The sequence below is a fragment of the Narcine bancroftii genome, chromosome 6 (assembly GCF_036971445.1).
Source record: "Narcine bancroftii isolate sNarBan1 chromosome 6, sNarBan1.hap1, whole genome shotgun sequence".
Lineage (NCBI taxonomy): Eukaryota > Metazoa > Chordata > Chondrichthyes > Torpediniformes > Narcinidae > Narcine > Narcine bancroftii.
The window spans coordinates 7943401-7962264 of record NC_091474.1 but is presented as its reverse complement, the minus strand read 5'-3'; the positions used below and the strand labels follow the sequence as shown (position 1 = coordinate 7962264).

The 18864-nt window shown below is 37.9% G+C and overlaps 1 protein-coding gene across 1 annotated transcript in view; it reads right to left on the bottom strand.

Moving 5' to 3' along the window:
- Nucleotides 1-18864, bottom strand: part of LOC138737274 (sterile alpha motif domain-containing protein 10-like) — a 48706-nt gene that overhangs the window by 24434 nt on the left and 5408 nt on the right. Inside the window, exon 2 of the mRNA XM_069888027.1 lies at nucleotides 12660-12889. Within this exon, the coding sequence (XP_069744128.1) occupies nucleotides 12660-12889 (230 nt within the window). The remainder of the gene's footprint in view (nucleotides 1-12659; nucleotides 12890-18864) is intronic.

The following is an 18864-nucleotide window of genomic DNA, read 5'->3' as shown; positions in this document are numbered from 1 at the left end:
CAGACGTCATTCAATTTTTTTATATAATGTAAAATATTTATGTAGCTTAAACCCTTTTTTCTCTTTTTCTCTGTCACTTTGTCAATAAAAACTTTATTAATCAAGACTTTGACATGGCAAAATTTAGTGCGAAAGTGTTCACGCAAGGTATAGAAAAAGCTAACGATGACATGTGGTGTTGTTGACATGTATGAGGACTGAGACGAGACGAAGCTTCAGCATTCAGAAATTGGTGGAATTTCTTTTGAAGGGAGGGTGTGAGAAAGGTAGATTGGCATATGAATCTTTCTAATATATCAGTTGAGCAGGAATGGGGAGAAAGAAAGAAGGGAAAATAATCTTGTCTTCTCACAATGTTAGAATATTGAAGAATATATGAGAGTGGAGAATAAATTTATTCATCTCCCCTTGATTTCTGACCTGTTGAAATGATCAACAGCTGTTCTAAATATTTTTTTTAACCCTGAAGTGATTGACAAGCAAAGGGTATCTGTCTCCCTATGGAATAATCGACCTGGAAATGAAGATTAAAATATTTTATTTTGCAAAAGGGTTCATTTCCATTGGCAGTGCAATGGCAAAACTAGAAGAAAATGTTCTAAAAATAGAAATTGTAATGTAAATGGAAGAGAAGTTTTGATAAGAACATTTTCAAGTTGTGTTCATGGTGATGAAATTTTATTATAACTATTCTCGATTTAAATTTGCCGTTCAAATAATAAATGAAAGAATAATGACTTGTAACTAAATGCATTGTTCCACAACACCAATAGTCTTTATATTCTGACTGTTGAGGATAGGCATTCTGTATGAGGCTCATTTCCAGGCCTGTCAGTGGTACTAATTCACTTGGAATCAGCAGTTGAAATATACAGCAAATACACAACTCAAGCAAAGCCTGTGCTCAAAGTGGATCATCTCACAAGTAATAAAGATCTCATTCAAAATTCTACAGAACAGTAAGTATAGAATGTTTTAAAAATCAGTATTGTCACCATACTGATTGTACAATGCAGATAGTCTTTCAAGTTCTTCATAAAAACATTTTAAGTAAAAATAAAATATTTCATGAGAAATCACTTAAAATGATTCATTGAGTCAGACTCTAAAAATTCTCCTTCCATATGTGGAACTTCTCTGGTGTGTCTATTTATATATTCAAACAAATGACCACTGAGTGTGAAGTTACTGTACTTTTCTGTCCAAAAATTTGAACTGAAATAAAGACAACTACACCTTAAGATTCATTCTAATGCACACATCTATTCGATGTCTGTGTATAATTGTCTTTGGGAGAAGGACAAATAGTCTCTGACACACAAGTCCCTGGTAATCGTCAGCCATCTTCTGGGAAAAGTCTGCAACAATTTCTCCCCACCCTTATCCCCGAAAGTTAGCTATAGGAAAGCAAACACAGGGCAAGCAGAAAAATACGAAGGAAAACATCTTGGACAAAAAAGATTTCAAAACAAGTGGTCAAATCTTTCTGAACAAGATGACACCAGAAATTGATAATAATTTCAGAACAAGTCATGTCCTTCTGCTTTCATTCAGAATGGTACATGAATGAAAAGGAATGATAATGAATAGAGACAAAACATAAAATATTTGTAGCGAGAACAGAGAAGTTAGTGGTGTGAAGTCCTGTTAATTATATAAATGACTTGTTTCCCTTGACTCACAAGGTGGTAATTAGATTAACATATTATAACCATAAAAAATATAATGGAGACATTATACAATACATTTCTTGAGGGATACTTTACAGAATTGTCAGTCTCAGAAAGACAAGTTGAAGCAGGGTCCATAACCTCTTTATAAACATAATGAGTTAAAGGCATGTAATAGAGAATTATAAAAGGGTACAAGAGAAAATGCCAGAATGTCAAATAAATTGTGAAGAAAAATATTAAATACCAAACTTCTGTAGTGTAAATCTCTAGGACTCTTTGAATGGTTTGCTAATTCTAAGAAGGGAGAGTTTTGAAGGAAATTTTTAAAAAAACTTTTTAAACTATGAGAGTGACAGGAGTTCACAGAATTTATAAATTTATAAATAAGGTTTGATTTAAAATAATTACACGTGTTAGATATTTTCATTTTAAAAATTTTTCTACTATTGTCAGGATACAAAACAATATTTATAATAGATTCTGATTATGCAAAAATTATATTGATTGATAAGGTCAGAATTTAATTATTAATTTGCATTGAGGCATGTGTAACTTTCATCAGTCTCAAGTAAATATTGTAATTAAATATTCAAAAAAAAAACTGCACTACTCTCATGGAAAACCTATCAATCATCTGCATTAGTGTCCATGAAGAGCATAAACACACAAGTTGTTCGGTTGAGGCAGGCATTAGAGATCTGGGTAGTTAACCCAGGCAAGAGAAAGAAAATAAATTATTTAATTGAACACTTGTTTCTACAGGCTGATTGTACAACCAACAAGGCTCTTCGCCAGTAATAATAAGCTGAATCAAAGACCCCAATTCTGCTGGTGCTGGGCATAACAGAATGCCTCATTGATAACACTTGATTGTGTATGTTTATATCTTAATTATTGTTATTTACAATGTACTGCAATACACACTGAGAAGAGAATGTGAGAACAATAGGATGCCTGGAACTTTTATAGAAAGAAGGCAACCAATATACCTCTTAATGAGATGAAAGGATTGAGAAAATAAGATGGAACTCAGAAAAGGGTGAATTACAATGTGAATCAAATTTATTATGCAGAAAGAGATATATAGATAGGCAAAAAATTTTGTGTGTGTGTGTGTGTGTATGAAAATAAGTTATGTTGGGTATTTTTTTAAAACGTTCTAAAATTGTTCACAAGCTGAAGTGATGAGGCCTATAATTGTTTCTTTGCTGGACCAGGGAGGTTTGTTAACACATCATATTGCTAGAAAGGTACTTTTTGTATAATCACATGACTTACTTTTCAATCGTCTATTGCAATGTGTGTGTATGTGTGTGTGTGTGTGTGTGTGTGTTTAATATGTTTATTAATTAATAATTAATCCCACAGAGAAAGTAGAATAAAACCTAGAAAAGAATAGAACATTCCATTCCATGGGTTGATGAGACAACAAGGTTAAATCAGATTGTGAAGAACAACAAAATATCCACATTTGGCAAAGACAGTAAAAGACTATTTACCATTGGGACATGACCAACGGTAACAAATCCGAAAATCGTGAGGAAATATGTATCTGTATAGAAAAGTCTGTTCAAAAATTCTGGAAAACTGGAAGTTTTTCTGTATAAATATGCAAAGTGTGAGCCACAAAGCAGATGAGCTGCATGTTGCAATGCTTTTTGCTGTAATGGAGTTCTCATACTTTGCAAAGCAGCAATAAAGTAATTGGTACTTCTATTTGTGTTCGTTTGTCAAGACTTCTGAATGATTGCTAAACTGCTAAAACAACTCCCCATGACTCTACTATTTAATAATATTACTTATTTTAATATATGTATATAAAGCATGTATATAGGTTTTGTGTATATGTATCGTTTGTCTGTATGGGTGTTATGCCTTTATGTGTGCACTGGTTTTGCTCAGTGGTCCGAAGAATGCTGCTTCTTTCGGTTGTACTGTTACTATCAGCTGATAAACTTGAAATTGAATCAGAGGTTAATGAATATTAATGTAGCAACTTTAAGGAAATCATGAAGCAACTTATGACGGATCAGTGCAAACTGATTCGTGTCATCCTTACCACATTTACTTGTTTATTAATAATGCTATGCAATATTTGGATTCCATTGTCTGTTTCAGCAAAGCCTGGGTTATTACATTTGAAGTAACTTCACTGTGCTTCTCATAAAAACACCATATATTGATAGAAATAAAATAGGGTCTTGTACAACAATATTTGTGAATAAAAGTCTACAAACAATAAAGTATATAATATAAATTCCAGGGCCCTTCAGCTACATTTTATACATAAAGACCCACTAACATTGTTCGGAAAAACTTAATGGGATTTGAACTAAGAGCTGTGACTGTAAATGTTTCAGATTCCAATATATATTACAATAGTTTGATAGTTCGCTTTGCATTGCAGCACAATGAGCGAGCTTTATTATGAAAGTTTGTATATGGTGCATTTAAGATGTTGATTTGTCTTCCTCAGAAATTATTCCATTGATGGGATTCAATGCAGTGGGAATGTGCCTTGCTTCCTGCTCTATAGAATCATTCCAAGCGAATTGATCGCGATAAAAACCCATTACATCTTGTCCATGTAATTTGACTGGCACAAGTGGGACATTGTGCATCATGAATAATATCATTTAAGCAGCTCTAGTAATTTCTTGTGTTCCACTTCAATTAGATGCGTTTCCTGGCTTTGCAAATAACTTGTTTACTTCACTGTATAAATTCAAGCTGTGCAACTGTGTAGTTCCGAGATGAGCCCTGGCTGTTACAAAGTAGTTGAATAAGTATATTGTACAGATAAAAACAAAGAGGACAATTTCAATACAAGTCACCTACTGCTGGAAAAATCAACTACAGTATTTATGATCAATTAAGTTTAAACTTGACATTACACACAACACAGATTCATCTGCTTCAAAAGTTTTATTCTCTTTTTTAAAAAAAAAACAAGTAATTACAGTAAATAGAAAATTAAACAAGAAGGTCTACAGTCAGTATAGTTGCAGTTAACACAAAAATGTTGGGGAACCTCGGCAAGTCAAACAGCATTCTTTCTGTAGCAAAGATAAAGATACAGTCGAAGTCTGAAAATCCGGATTCTCGGGCAACACTTTTAAAATTCAAATTTAAGGAGGAATAAAGAAGAGATGAACAAGCAGATTTTGATAGTTTATTCATTAGCAAATACAGCATCATATCAAAATGTGCAGTTGTAAAGAAAAATAAAGTGGTTACTTGTTGCCATTTTGCATCCGTGGCACGAATGCACGCACTCAATAGTCCACTAAATTTTAAAAATTTGAGAGTTTTTGAAAAGTCTGGATTCTCAGGTGGTCTGGATTTCTGACATCCAGATTTTTGGACTTCTACTGTATATAACCTATGTTTTAGATATGAGCAAAAAGAAGGCAGGTGCTTGTCTGCCTGTTATTTGCTCATATCTTGATGAAGAGTTCAGGCCCACAACATTGGTTATGCATCTTTATCTTTGATACATAAAGGACGCTACGTGATTTCCTGAGTTTCTCCAGCATTTTTGTGTAATTAAAAAGGAATGTGGTTGACATTGATACACTAGTACAATGTTATGTGGTGCATTGGATTTTGCTCTGATACAGACCTCATCCATCACTTAAGATTTGCAAAGGATCCTATTGCCACACAATGAGCTGTATCTAAATTAGTGCCTTAGTTTGATTGCTTTATTCAATAGAAAGGCATTTTGGGTTTGAGTTTGAATATAATAGGTTGATGCCTTATTCCAGACCCTTCTAACAGAGTTGGACAAACAGAGTTTTTACTGAGCCATGACTGATATGGAGGAGAAACATGATTCAAAAGTGTTATCCTTTCATTTCAGCTTTGGTTCAATTAGTAGCACTCTTGTGTCTGAGTCATAATGCGGTTCTGGAGACCCAAGCACAATAATTCAGGCAGAATATTATATCCACTTCAATGTAAAGGCTAAGGAACAGCATCTGTACTCCCTTAACAACTTTGGCATGCACACCACTGAGGGCCCCTCACTGTGGTCCGTGAACTTCTCCATCCTAGACAGAACCTGTTGAGGATAGCGAACATGGCTATCACACATCGACTCCATCTACAAATCCCACTGCCTTGTAAAAGCTGGCAAAATACTAAAAGACATCCCGTCTTGGTCACACTCTCTTAAGACCCACTCCCCCCCACCACCCCCCGTCTGGAAGAACTATCCTAATCAACTCATCCCCCTAAATCAGATAATCCAATCATTTTCTTTAATTGTGGACCCTTTGTGAAAATAATTAGTCAACATCCAATCGCCAAGGGACACGAAGATTTTTGAATGGCACTAACTACACGTTCTATAAATTGGGCAGATTCTTTAATGGAAGGTAGAGGGATAAATGGGCAGTTATTAAATTATGATCTATTGTAGTTGCTTTGTAAGCAACATATCTTATTATTTCAATACATGTTAGAAATCTATTTCTACTGCGCTAAAATGTAGTGTCCTGTATGCAAGGGATCATTTTTAAAGCTTCCTGTTAGCAATCTGGAAATGGGCATGTTTGGTCGTATTGCCAGAGGCTGTTGCTCGATTTCAAGTCTGCTTGAATACCATCTTCAACCTTGGTTGGTGAATGGGGCTAGATCTTTACAGGCAACCTTTTTTTTTACTATTCTCTATATGCATAGATTGGAATACGAGTCCATGTCTTATTATTTCTATATGATACCGATCCAAACATATATTATATTTATATGGACTTATAAATGTATGGTTGTATGATAAAACTCAATAAAATGTAATTTTAAAAGAAAGCAGTCTGTTTAAATAATTTTTTTTCAGCATCCTTGTTCTCTATAGAATTTGAATATCTTAAAAAAAAGTTTGAGCTCCAATTGGATATTGCAATGAGCAGAAACTTAGGAATGAGCCATGATTTTTTGCGCAACCAAGAAGTGGTAATTCTACCTCACCCTCAGGAAAAAGAGTCTGAGGGTCGCCCATCGTTATTGAATGAAGATCTACCGGGACCAATGCCTGAAGAGGGCGCACAAAATCAGGGAACCGGTGCGGACTCGAAAGGCCAACATGGGCCTGTTTCTGCTCCGTAAATGGTTCTATGGTTATAATTTACAAAACCTTGCCTCTGAATTCCATCCAATCACAGTTGCAGCCTTCCTTGACTGGGTTTTGTGCAACTGTAGGGTTTAGAATAGAAGTCTCCGACTTTCTACCACTTTATCTTGATTCCAATGGAATTTCAACTTTATTTCACACTATAGAGAAATCTGACCCACACCATATGACCAATCTTATGACAGTTACTGGTATTCACCATTCTGCAGACGTCATCAGTGATTTCAGAGTAAAGAAATTGTTTAAGTGCCCGTATATTTTTCATGCAAACAAATATATTCTGTCAACTCAGTAACTCAAGATTTGATAATGAATCGCTATTATCTCTTCATGAATGATATTTTCACACATTTAGATGTCATGATGATTATATTTGAATGTCTAGATGCCGCTACCATGCATTTATTATTCCCAATTGAAGCATAACAATTCTGGCACAAGGTCAAAATCTTTTCAAAGCTAGGACAAGCTTAAAAGGAGTTGATTGCAAATCATTCCTGTGAGAAGGATAAACTTCATGTTCTCATAACATGTTAAAGCCACATAGAACATGAAAACCATGATAAACAGCTAAAGTTCAATGGCAGGTCATAATGGATGGTACTCCAATCCCATCAGTCTCCAGTGGTTTGATGAATTAAAATTGCCACCAGTGAACAAAATTATCCCAGGATAGAATTTGGAATCCTAAAGCATGTAATCATCTATCTCACACACAAAAGATTGACCAATCATTTATAAGATTAAGCACTGAATTGAATATAGGCTCATAATCCTTCATACACCTTAATTACATTAAGTCGAAAAAAAATAACCACTTGCCAAAAGTATTATATGGTTCATTGCTTTAATACTTCTGCATTAAAAGAATATTTAAAATTTACCTGAATTAATTTTATGATTTACACTGATAATTTACTTCTGCTGACCCCTGGGACAGCAAGGAATTCAGGAAGCTAGAACGTCTTTTGTAGTAATGCTTAGTTTTCACATATGGTTACATAAATCGGGGCACAGCAGTACATATACTGGTTTCATTAGATTAAATATTTAGATTAAACCATCTTCATTTACTCTGGACACCTTTTATTTGAACCTTGAACCCATTGTGTTACATATTTGCATAAAAATCTTACTGACTGGCCAGATTTTGGTGATGTTACCATGCAAAATAGCAGCATCTTAGCATTCGTAATTTTCTTGTCAAAATGTGGCTGTGGTGGCTAAACCAAATTCTTACTGTGGATTCACAAATAAGAATACTGCTGAACAGCTTTGAGCAGCTAAAGTTAAGTTTAGCATTGAGATTGTCATTATATTTCACGGTAGCATTCCTGCACACGAGTCTGCAATTGAAAGCGTAAATCAACCTCGTTGCATTGTTCAAGGAATACCACATTGCTGGAGGAGCTGCTTTTCCAATAATGGGCCAGAACTTCTCTCTAACATGATGCACAACACTTGCTTGTTGCTGACCTAAATATTTATAAGTTCTGGTTGTCCACATATTTGTCGCATTATAGCCGGTACAGTGAGAAGTGCATTTAACATTCACATAAAGTAGAAGAACAACAGCACATTTTCAATATAGACAGTTAAAATGAAAAGAAATATCAAATAGTACTACTCAAATGTGGTGCCACTTTCCCCTACCCGCCCAGTCCAACGATCCTGCCACCACCCCCCGCTCTGATGCCACTCCCATGCCCCCCCAGGTCTGACGCCACCGCCACCCTCCTCCCCACCCCACCCCGCCCTGACACTGCCGAAAAGTCAGTGCAGCCTACCATTCAACCACTGACACACCATCTGGCATGTGTCGTGGCGCCTTTTTGTATGTGCTCACTCCTCCAATGTTAGAACCTGGCTACAGCCTTGCTCTCTCCTGGGAAAGATTCATCCGCTGAAAGGCTGCCATGGGTGCAACAGCACACAGTAGTTGATGTGGATGTCACCTCACATTTACCTAATTGAGAAGTGTTTCACAATTGCATGTTGTGCTTCGAGATCATAAGGCCTAGGAGCAGAATTAGCCCATTGAACCCATTGTGTTCACTCCACCATTGGAATCATGCCTGATGTATTTTTCCTTTAAAGTCAATTCTCCCCATAACCTGGTGCTTAGCTCAACTTGTTCCACTGTTCCATAAGTAACCCTGGCAATTATAGGTCAGTGAGCCTAACATCAGTAGTAGGTAAGGTGTTCTAAGGGATCAGATGTACATACGAGTATATGGATAACCAAGGACTGATTAAGAATAGTTAACGTGGCTTTGTGTATGGTAAGTCGTGTTTAGCCAATCTAAAAGTTTTTAGGAGGTTAGCAGGTATGTTGAAGAAGGAAAGGCTGTGGATGTTGTCTGCATGGACTTTAGAAGGCATTTAATAAGGTGCCACATGGGAGGTAAGTCAGGATGGTTCAGGTGTTCAGTATTCATGGTGAAATAGTGAACTGGATATGACATTGTTAATGTGGGAGAAGCCAAAGAGTGGTGGTGGATGATTTCTTCTCAGACTGGAGGCCTATGACTAGTGGTGTGCTTCAAGGATCGGTGCTGGGACCGTTGTGTTTGTCATCTATATTAATGATCTGGATGATAATGTGGTAAATTGGATCAGCAAGTTTGCAGATAACACAAAGATTATATGTGTTGTGAACAGTGAGGAAGGCTTTCAAAGCTTGCGGAGGGATCTGGACCAGATGGAAAAATGGGCTGAAAAATGGCAGATGGAATTTAATGCAAACAAATGTGAGGTGTTGCATTTTGGAATGACATACACAGTAAATGGTGAGGCACTGATGACTGCAGTAAAACAGAGGGATCTGCAAATACAGATGCATAATTCCCTGAAAGTGGTGTCATAGGGAGATAAGGTTGTAAAGAGACTTTTGGCATATTGGCCTTCATAAATCAAAATATTGTCTATAGGAGTTGGGATGTTATGGTAAAGTTGTTTAAGACATTGGTGAGGCCACATTTGGAGTATTGTGTGCAGCTCTGGTTACCTAACTACAGGAAAGATACCAATAAGATAGAAAGGGAGCAGAGAAGATTTACTAAGATGTTGCTCGGATTTCAGGAAAAAGTTAAACAGGTTAGGACTATTCCCTGGAGTGTATATGAAAGAGGTTTGATAGAGGTATTTAAAATTACAAGGGGTCTCGACAGAGTAAATGTAGGTAGGCTTTTCCCATCAACAGTAGGTGAGATACAAACAAGAAGACGGGTTAAGGGTGAAAGGATAAAAGTTTAGAGGGAATATGAGGAGAACTTCTTCACACAGAGAGTGGTGGAAGAATGGACTAAATTGCCAGCTGAAGCAGTGAATGTGGGCTCAATTTTAATATTTAAAAAGAATTTGGACAGGTACATGGATGGGAAGCATTTGGAGGACTATGGATTGTGTGCAGGTGAGTGGGACTAGGCAGAAAAATAGTTCAGCACAGACTAGAAGGGTCAAAGGACCTGATTTTGTATTGTAATGTTCTATCGTTCAATGGTTCTAACCTGTGCTGCTTGACTTTGCTTTGTATTCAATGATTGTGTGCATGTCCTGCCATATTCACTGGGTGTCTGTGATTTTTCCATGGGAGTAAAGTTGGGTTAGTACTGCCTCTTGTCTTTTCTCATGACCTTATGAAGCATGTACTTAGATTTCTTGTGGAGAGCTGGGTTAGTAGGCTATGCATGACTGAGAGTATTGGTAAATATCAGGAGTTTCTTTATGGCCAAATCCATTGAATCTTATTTGTTATGTGATGGATTGTGTTTGATGTCTCAGCTGGTATGTGGCTGGAGTTGAGATTGAAGTTGAGAACAATGAAGACCAATAATGTGGATACGATTTGGTGAGATGAAACTTGCATAGACGTAGTTAAAAACTAAGGAGGGATATAACATTAAAAGAAGAAAAGGGCAGACTTAATGTCAAAATCAGAATCAGAATTTATTTTCTTGAACAAAACGTGTTGTTTTGCAGCAGTATCGTGCAATTGATATAAATTAGATTTTTTTTTTAAAGTGAAGAGGGCATGGCCTAGGTGCTGAGGGCCCTTGAGGATAGAGGCTGCTTTCTTGAGATACCACTATTTGTAGATGTCCTTAAAAGAGTGAACACTGATGTCCATGATGTTGCTGGCTGAGTACACAATTCTCTGTAGCCTTTTCCTGTTCTGTACATTGGCACCTCCATACCAGTCAGTGATGCAGCCAGCCAGAGTATTCTCCACGGTACACCTGTTGAAATTTGCCAGAGTCTCCTCAAACTCATAACGAATTGTAACCTCTAGCTAGCCTTCCTCATGATTGAATCAATGTGAAGGCCCCAGGATACATCTTCAGAGATGTTGACACCCAGGAATTTGAGGTTCTTTCCCCTTTCCACTGCTGACCCCTAGACGAGGACTGGTTTGTGTTCTCCTGGCTTCCCCTTCCTGAACTTCACAATCAGTTCCTTATTTTTGCTGATATTGAGTGCAAGGTTGTTGTTGCGCCACCACTCAACCAGCTGATCCATCTCCCTCCTGTTCGCTTCCTCATTGCCGTCTGTGATTCTGCTGATGGGTCATCAGCAAATTTGTAGATGCCATTTGAATTATGCCACACAGTCAATGGTGTAGAGTAAGTAGAGCAGGGGGCTAAGCATGCATCCTTGAGATGCGCCGGGGCTGGTTGTCACTGAAACTGTGATGATGTCTTAGCCCATCACCTTAGCAGTATCTGTGTTTTCTCTTTACGTCCAGGAAGCCAGGTTTGCAATCCTTTGTTAATAATGATGAATTAATGTAATTAATATTTATGAACTGACTGTGTGGTACCAGAGCACTGCAAAACATACTATCCTCTGCAGAGGATGCTGAGTTAAGCTCCTCCTTTGGCTTAGCCAGTGAACAAATCAATCTATGACATGATTACTTTGGAATTTTTCATCCAGCAAAATACAAAAATATCTAATAAATGTATAAAGTCCAATAAACAACTTGAAATCTTATAAATAGTTCTAAAATTCAAACAAAATAAAACTAAAGCATTAACAAATTCAAAATTTACCAATTGTTAGATCCATATCTATTACATGTTCCTCTCTAAAATGACTTCTTTCCAGTTACTCTGAAACAAAACGTTATTGTAATTTCCTTCACGCTAAAGGCCATGGCATTTTCACTATTGCAGCAACATGAATACTGTGTTTTAAGATCGAAGAATGAGTACAGGCTTTTGACATGAGGTTTGAAAAGTTCAGTGTTCTCAGAGAAATCCTGCAATTAAGTAAATTCATTACAATACAATGTTATGTCTCTGGCAAACAGTGAAAAGAGCTCACAATTTGAGTGCATAGAGACCAGTTCTTAGATCTCAAAAGCCCATTTGTCTCCAATCGAGCGAAAGAAACTTCGACAAAGTGACTGACATTTCGGTAAATGGTTTGGGACATGAGGTGAAAGGTGTAAATTCTGAAAAAGGGTTTGGGAATTCAGATGAAAATATCACAGGCCACCACAGCATAGAAGGACTAGAAAACAAAATACTTTTAAAAATATCGAGGGTTAAAATGAGCACAAAGAATAAATCTATAAATTAAAGAATGGATTAGAAAAAAAGAAATGAGGGACAGATTTTGATAACATGTAAGACAGAGAAAGACTGAAGGATATGAGAAGGAAATCATTTAAAATAGTACAGAAAGGTGACAGGAGTATTTTAATCAAAATTATTCATTATTTAGACTATCAAATAAAATTTAGGAAAGGAAATTTTGATCATAGTTGACTCTCTGGGATCAGTCTCAGATTTTATTGGACAATCTCAGGTGTCGAACAATAAACACACAATGCCATAAATCATTCCAACTACCTGAAAATGTTCCGTTCCTGGCTGTTGTAAGAGTTTTATGTTCCTGCCTCCAGATGGCTGTTGACCTCCACCATCATTCCAAGCAGGGCTATCGGTATCATCTTGCAAGCCACAGTTTAAATCGTCGGATGATACATTTTGATCAAGAGTAGTTCGGCAAAAGCTGAAATGGGAGGCGGCTGAAAATTGAAGGGAAAGTGAATTAATGGGAGGAGCTTGACCCTCATCCACTTTGATTTACACAGGAAGAACAACTGTATTACAATCAACAACTAATCGAGAGAACAGTTCAAACCTCGCTGTTGAAATTAGGCAGCAAACATTACATTTGTAGCAACCCATCAATGAGGCCAATTGAGGCACAACATTAACCTGGTGCTCGTATACTATAGATTCCAAGAAGAAAAATACGTGTAATGATTTCTAAGTTAATGTGTGTGAGTGTCAGTTTTGAACTTCATTATCAAATAGCCTGCTGGCAATCATAATTACTGCTTACATTTGGAAAGAAAGCTGGTATACTGGAGGGGAAGAAATATATCGAACGCAAACAACCTTCAGGAAAGAAGAAAATTATTATGCTTCCTGAAAATCACATCAGCAGAATTTTACCAAAATTATCCATTATTTAGGGTATAACCATATAACCACTTACAGCACAGAACAGGCCAGTTCGGCCCTACTAGTCCATGCCGTAGCAATTCCCCACCCTCCTAGTCCCACTGACCAGCACCCGGTCCATACCCCTCTAGTCCTCTCCTCTCCATGTAACGATCCTTAAATGTAACCAATGATCCCGCCTCGACCACGTCTGCCGGAAGCTCATTCCACATCCCCACCACCCTCTGCGTAAAGAAATTTCCCCTCATGTTCCCCTTATAATTTTCCCCCTTCAATCTTAAACCATGTCCTCTAGTTTGAATCTCCCCCTTTCTTAATTGAAAAAGCCTATCCACATTTACTCTGTCTGTCCCTTTTAAAATCTTAAACACCTCGATCAAGTCCCCTCTCAATCTTCTACGCTCTAGAGAAAAAAGCCCCAGTCTGCACAACCTTTCCCTGTAACTCAGACCCTGAAATCCTGTCAACATTCTCGTGAACCTTCTCTGCACTCTCTCTAGAAAAGAAAATCTTGAGTTGACTCCATAATTAATTATTGGACAGGTATCGAACAATAAAAACACAATTATCTCAGGTATTGAACAATAAACACACAATGTTGTAAAACATTCCAACTACCTGAAAGTATTCCGTTCCTGGCTGTTGTGGAGCTTTACGTTCCTGTCTCCAGGTGGCTGTTGACCTCCACCATCATTCCAAGCAAAATTATTGGTATCATCTTGCAAGTAAAATTATTGGACTTAGTGGAAAATGGAATTCCCATGCCAGCTCTGCAGTTTTCAATTATTTCCACAGAAAAATGGCACCAAGAGTGTGCATTACTTGTGTTACCGAAAAACTCAAAAAAGAAATTTATATTGAATATTTAGTCAATGACTTATGAGTCAGTTCATGATAAACCAGTTCATTGTAAACACTGATAATTCCATTTTCGGTTTAAAAAAAAATCAAGCAGGGATATGCCTCCTGAATCAATTGGTCATGACTTCCTCAGGATTTGATTTATGTTTTTCACAAGAAACAATTTGAAGTAAGATTGAAGTGGAAGGTCCCATAAACCATGCCATCTGTCCCTGCTTTCCATTAGCTTTGTTATTAGAAATGTATGAAAAAAGTGTTCCCTTGTGCATATATCAGCATGAAAAATGAGCAAAGTAAGTAAGTAAGTATTAAACTTTTAAGGCTGCGTTAGGTTTGGGGCTCCACAAATTCCCCTCACAACAGCACAGCTCCATTACTTTGAATACTCTGTTCTCAATCAGATGAAAAAGGGCCTACAGAGAATTATAAAATCAATATATCCTGACTGTACTCACATTATGCTTGACCACATTGTTGAGATTGCCTCCTGAAATAAATGTTCATTTCAAGCACATAAATGCTTTTGCTTTAACACTAATAATGTCCTACTGTGGCAATTACATATAAAAAAAATCACAACTAATAAACATTTATGGGCAGTCCAGTTTCATTTCTGAAGGGAAACCATTTAACCATTTTTCATCCTCTTGATTTCCCTTTACTTGGCTTTTCCTTCTTCACTCCATAACGTTGCTCCTCTGATAGGCATTCAATCTTCAACCTGATTCTAGGAGTGTGGCCGCCTCTGAGCAGCAGTCCAACCCAATGAATAATATTCAAACCAATGAATTAAAGTGCCACAGAAACAGTACATAAAATTGTAATCTTAAAAATTAGTAACAATGAATTATTGTGATAAATCTACTTACAAAGATTAAATTGATCTCCATCCCTGAACTTACAACAGAACACATTTATTCCTCACCTGTGCTTGTTGACCAATATCCACTTTTGGTGAAGCAACAACTTAATTTTAAAATTCCTTTGTCAGATTTTTTTTTGATTGCTCCCTCAAAACAAATCAATAGGCGGGGTTCTCAAAAAAGATACAAAGCCGGCCTTCCTCAGGCCCAGTCCCTCCATTGCTTTTTATGGCTTACGTCAGTAATGCCAGGCAGCGATACACTGCCTTGTATTAATTAGTGCATTCCTGCCAGGCTAATACTGAATGCAGGAATGGCCAAATTTCTATGCAACCATGCAACAAAAAAAATGAAACCAATTTTAAAAAAACTCCTTGTTATTGCTATCTATGGCACGAAAACACAGCGGAATAATTCCTCCTACAAATATTCAACTTTTCATATTGTTTCTTGAGCTACATGTAACATTCTAAGAAGACAAAAATACTGCACATTGAGGTGAACAATACATATCACTCTTCACTAATTGGAAAAGTCACAAACCAACTTAACCTTAGTGTTGCTGGTCACGTATAAGAGGGCAATTATTTCTAAAATTTAAAGATGCAAATTTATATTTTGTTAATGGGCACATGCAATTCTCTTACAAAGGAATGAAACCAAATGCAAAAAAATCCATAAAATTAGGTTTCCTAATAACTGTAAAAATCAAAGCCTACATTATATTTTTAGAGTGAAAAGTGTTTAAAACTGTATCTGTGCTTTTAATTTACATTTAACCAAACAGATATCCAATCATCTTTTGAAAAACTCAAAAATGATTCATTGATTTATCCTAATAACTTTAATGGAAAATAATATTTTTGCTCAATATACCATGTTAATCTTCAAAACTTCACTGTAACTAATTGTCAACTGGAATATTTTTAATGTTTTCATGAACAGAATAGTTTCATGTTCCTAAATGCATTTTAAGCTTTTCAAATTATTTAACTAAAAATATTAAAACTAAAAATCATGAAGTCCACTTTTCACTATGAGAACTTACACTGTTTATCGTTGAGATGAAGGAAGCATCTGAGTGATTTGGCAAAAATTCAATGTGGCACAAGGAAAAAGTACATTAATTCGTCACCAATTTATAAGCACTTAATTATATAAAGTCATAATCAAGCAAAGTGGCAATTGCTAAGAAATGCTAACTCTTTGTCATTTTTAAAACAAAGAACCAATTACTGTTGATTAAATTATTTTTCTTTATTATTGATTATTTCATCACTACCTATTATCCAATCTTCAAAGTCCATTGTCACTTTGAAAATTGTGTGATCTTTATAATATTTTGTGACATTGCAGTGAATCTAGGAAAGCATCTGGTCTGGACGGAGAACATAGCTGAGTACTGAAAACCTGTGCTTACCTGACCCTAATCCTAACTCTAATGTGTGGCCAATGCATTTTACATATATCTTCAACATCTCACTCGAACAGGGTGTGGTTCCCACCTGTTTCAAACAGGCCTCAAAAGTGACAGTGCCCAACAAGAGTGCAGTAACATGCCTGAATGACTACTGACCAGTGGCCCTCATATCCAGAGTGATGAGTGTTTTGAGAGGCCGGTGTTGAAGCACGCAAGCTCCTGTCTTCGCGGCGACCTGGATCCTTTCCAATTCGCCTACCATAGCAACAGGTCTACGGCAGATGCAATCACACTGGCTCTACAGCAATGATGCATACATCAAGATGCTCTTTATTGACTTGTTCAAGCATTCAACACCATCATCCCTTCAAAACTGATCAGCAAACTCCAAGACCTGGGCCTCCAACCCCACTGTGTAATTGGATCCTAGATTTCCTCACCTCCAGACCACAATCAGAAGGGTCTGATTAGGGACAGTCAGATCGGTTTTGTGAAAGCAGGTCATGTGTTCCAAAACTTAATTGAGATTTTTGAGGAAGTGATAAAGGTGGCTGACGAGGATGGGGTTGTGGATAGTGTCCATGTGGACTTTGATAGCGTCTTGGACAAGATCCCTCATGGGAGGCAGGTTCTGAATTTGCATGGGATCCACAATTAATTGATAGTTTGGATTCAGAATAGGCTTGCTCAAAGAAGATAGAGGTTGTGGTGGAAGGACTGTTATTGTGTTGTTGTGACTAGTGGTATTCCACAGCAGCCAGTCCTTGGACCTTGTTTGTGATTTGAGCAAATGTAAAATGTTGTTCGTTGGGAGGTCGCGTAAGTGGAATGCATAGAGTTAACGCAGGACCCTTAACAGCATTGATGTTCAGAGGGATCAGGGGTTCAAGTTCATAGCTCCCTGAAAAGGGCTATGCAGTTGATAGGGTGGTAAAATTGATAGGGTGGTAAAATTGATAGGGTGATTGCCTCAATTATTTCAGATTCCCCGAATCAGACCACCTCATCTTCACAATGGATGTCTAATCCCTTTATATCTCTATCCCCCTCACCGAAGGTCTGAAAGTACTTCGCTTCTTCCTAGACCAAAGACCCAACCAGTCACCCTGTACCACCACCCTCCTCTGCCCAGCAGAACTTATCCTCATTAGTTCTCCTTCAACTTATCCCACTTCCTCCAAATTAAAGGAATAGCCATGGGTACCTGCATGAGTCCCAGCTATGCCTGCTTGTTTGTAGGCTTTGTGGAGCAGTCCACGCCGCAAGCCTACACAGGCAAGACCGCCCCCCAACTCTTCTTCGGTATATAGATGACTACATCTATATACACCTGTGATGAGCATGTCAGCTTCATCCACTTCACGTTTTACTTGCCTGGTCCATCTCTGATAACACTGTCCCCTTCCAGGATCTCTCTGTCTCCATCTTGAGAGACCAGCATTCAACTGACATATAATATAAACTCTCCAACTCCCATAACTACCTGGACTACATTTCCTTACACCCTTCCCCCTGCAAGGATTCCATCCCCTTCTCTGAGTTTCTCTGTGCCCACCACATCTGTTCCCAAGATGAGGTCTTCCAGTCCAGAGCTTCTGAAATGTCTTCCTTCCTCCACAAACGCGGATTCCCCTCCACCACCATCAATTCAGCCCTCACCCACATCTCCTCCATTTCTGCTCATCTGCTCTGGCCCCCTCTGCCCCCAGACACAACAAGCATAGAATCTCCTTTGTTACCACCCAATTTTTATCTTTTACGGCAGTCTGAAATCTTTGTCTTCTTTGGATTTACCACCTATTTTGGCAACATTAAAAGTCTTTCCCTTTTATCCGATGCCGATTTTAATTTCTATTGATAGTCACAGCTGGATCAACCACACATCGAAATCTTTACTCGTATTCATCCTTCACAATCCTCACCTACCACCCCACCAGCCTCTGCATCCAACACATTATCAACCTGAATTTCCAGGACTTACCACAGGATCCCACCTCTAGACACATCTTTCCCGTTCTTCCTCTCTTGGCCTTCCGCAGGGACCTCTCCCTCCACTATTCCCTCGTGCACCCATCCCTCCTCCACCCCCCACTGCATCTCTGGCACCTACCCCTGTGCATGCAGGAGGTGCAACATTTGCACCAACACCTCCTCCCTCAACACGGTCCGGGGCACCAAACAAACCTTCCATGTTAAGCAATACTTCCCTTGTACATCCAGAGGACTTATTTACTGCATCCAGTGCACCCTTTGTGGTGTTCTCTACATTGGAGAGACTGGTCGCAGACAGGGAGATCGCTCCACCCTATTCGCAACCACAGTGGCCTCCCAGTGGCCAACCACTTCAATTCTGGGTCACACTCCCACGCTCACATGTCTGTCCCTGGCCTTATGTACTTTCCCACCCTGACCACCCACAGATTGGAGGAACAACATCTTA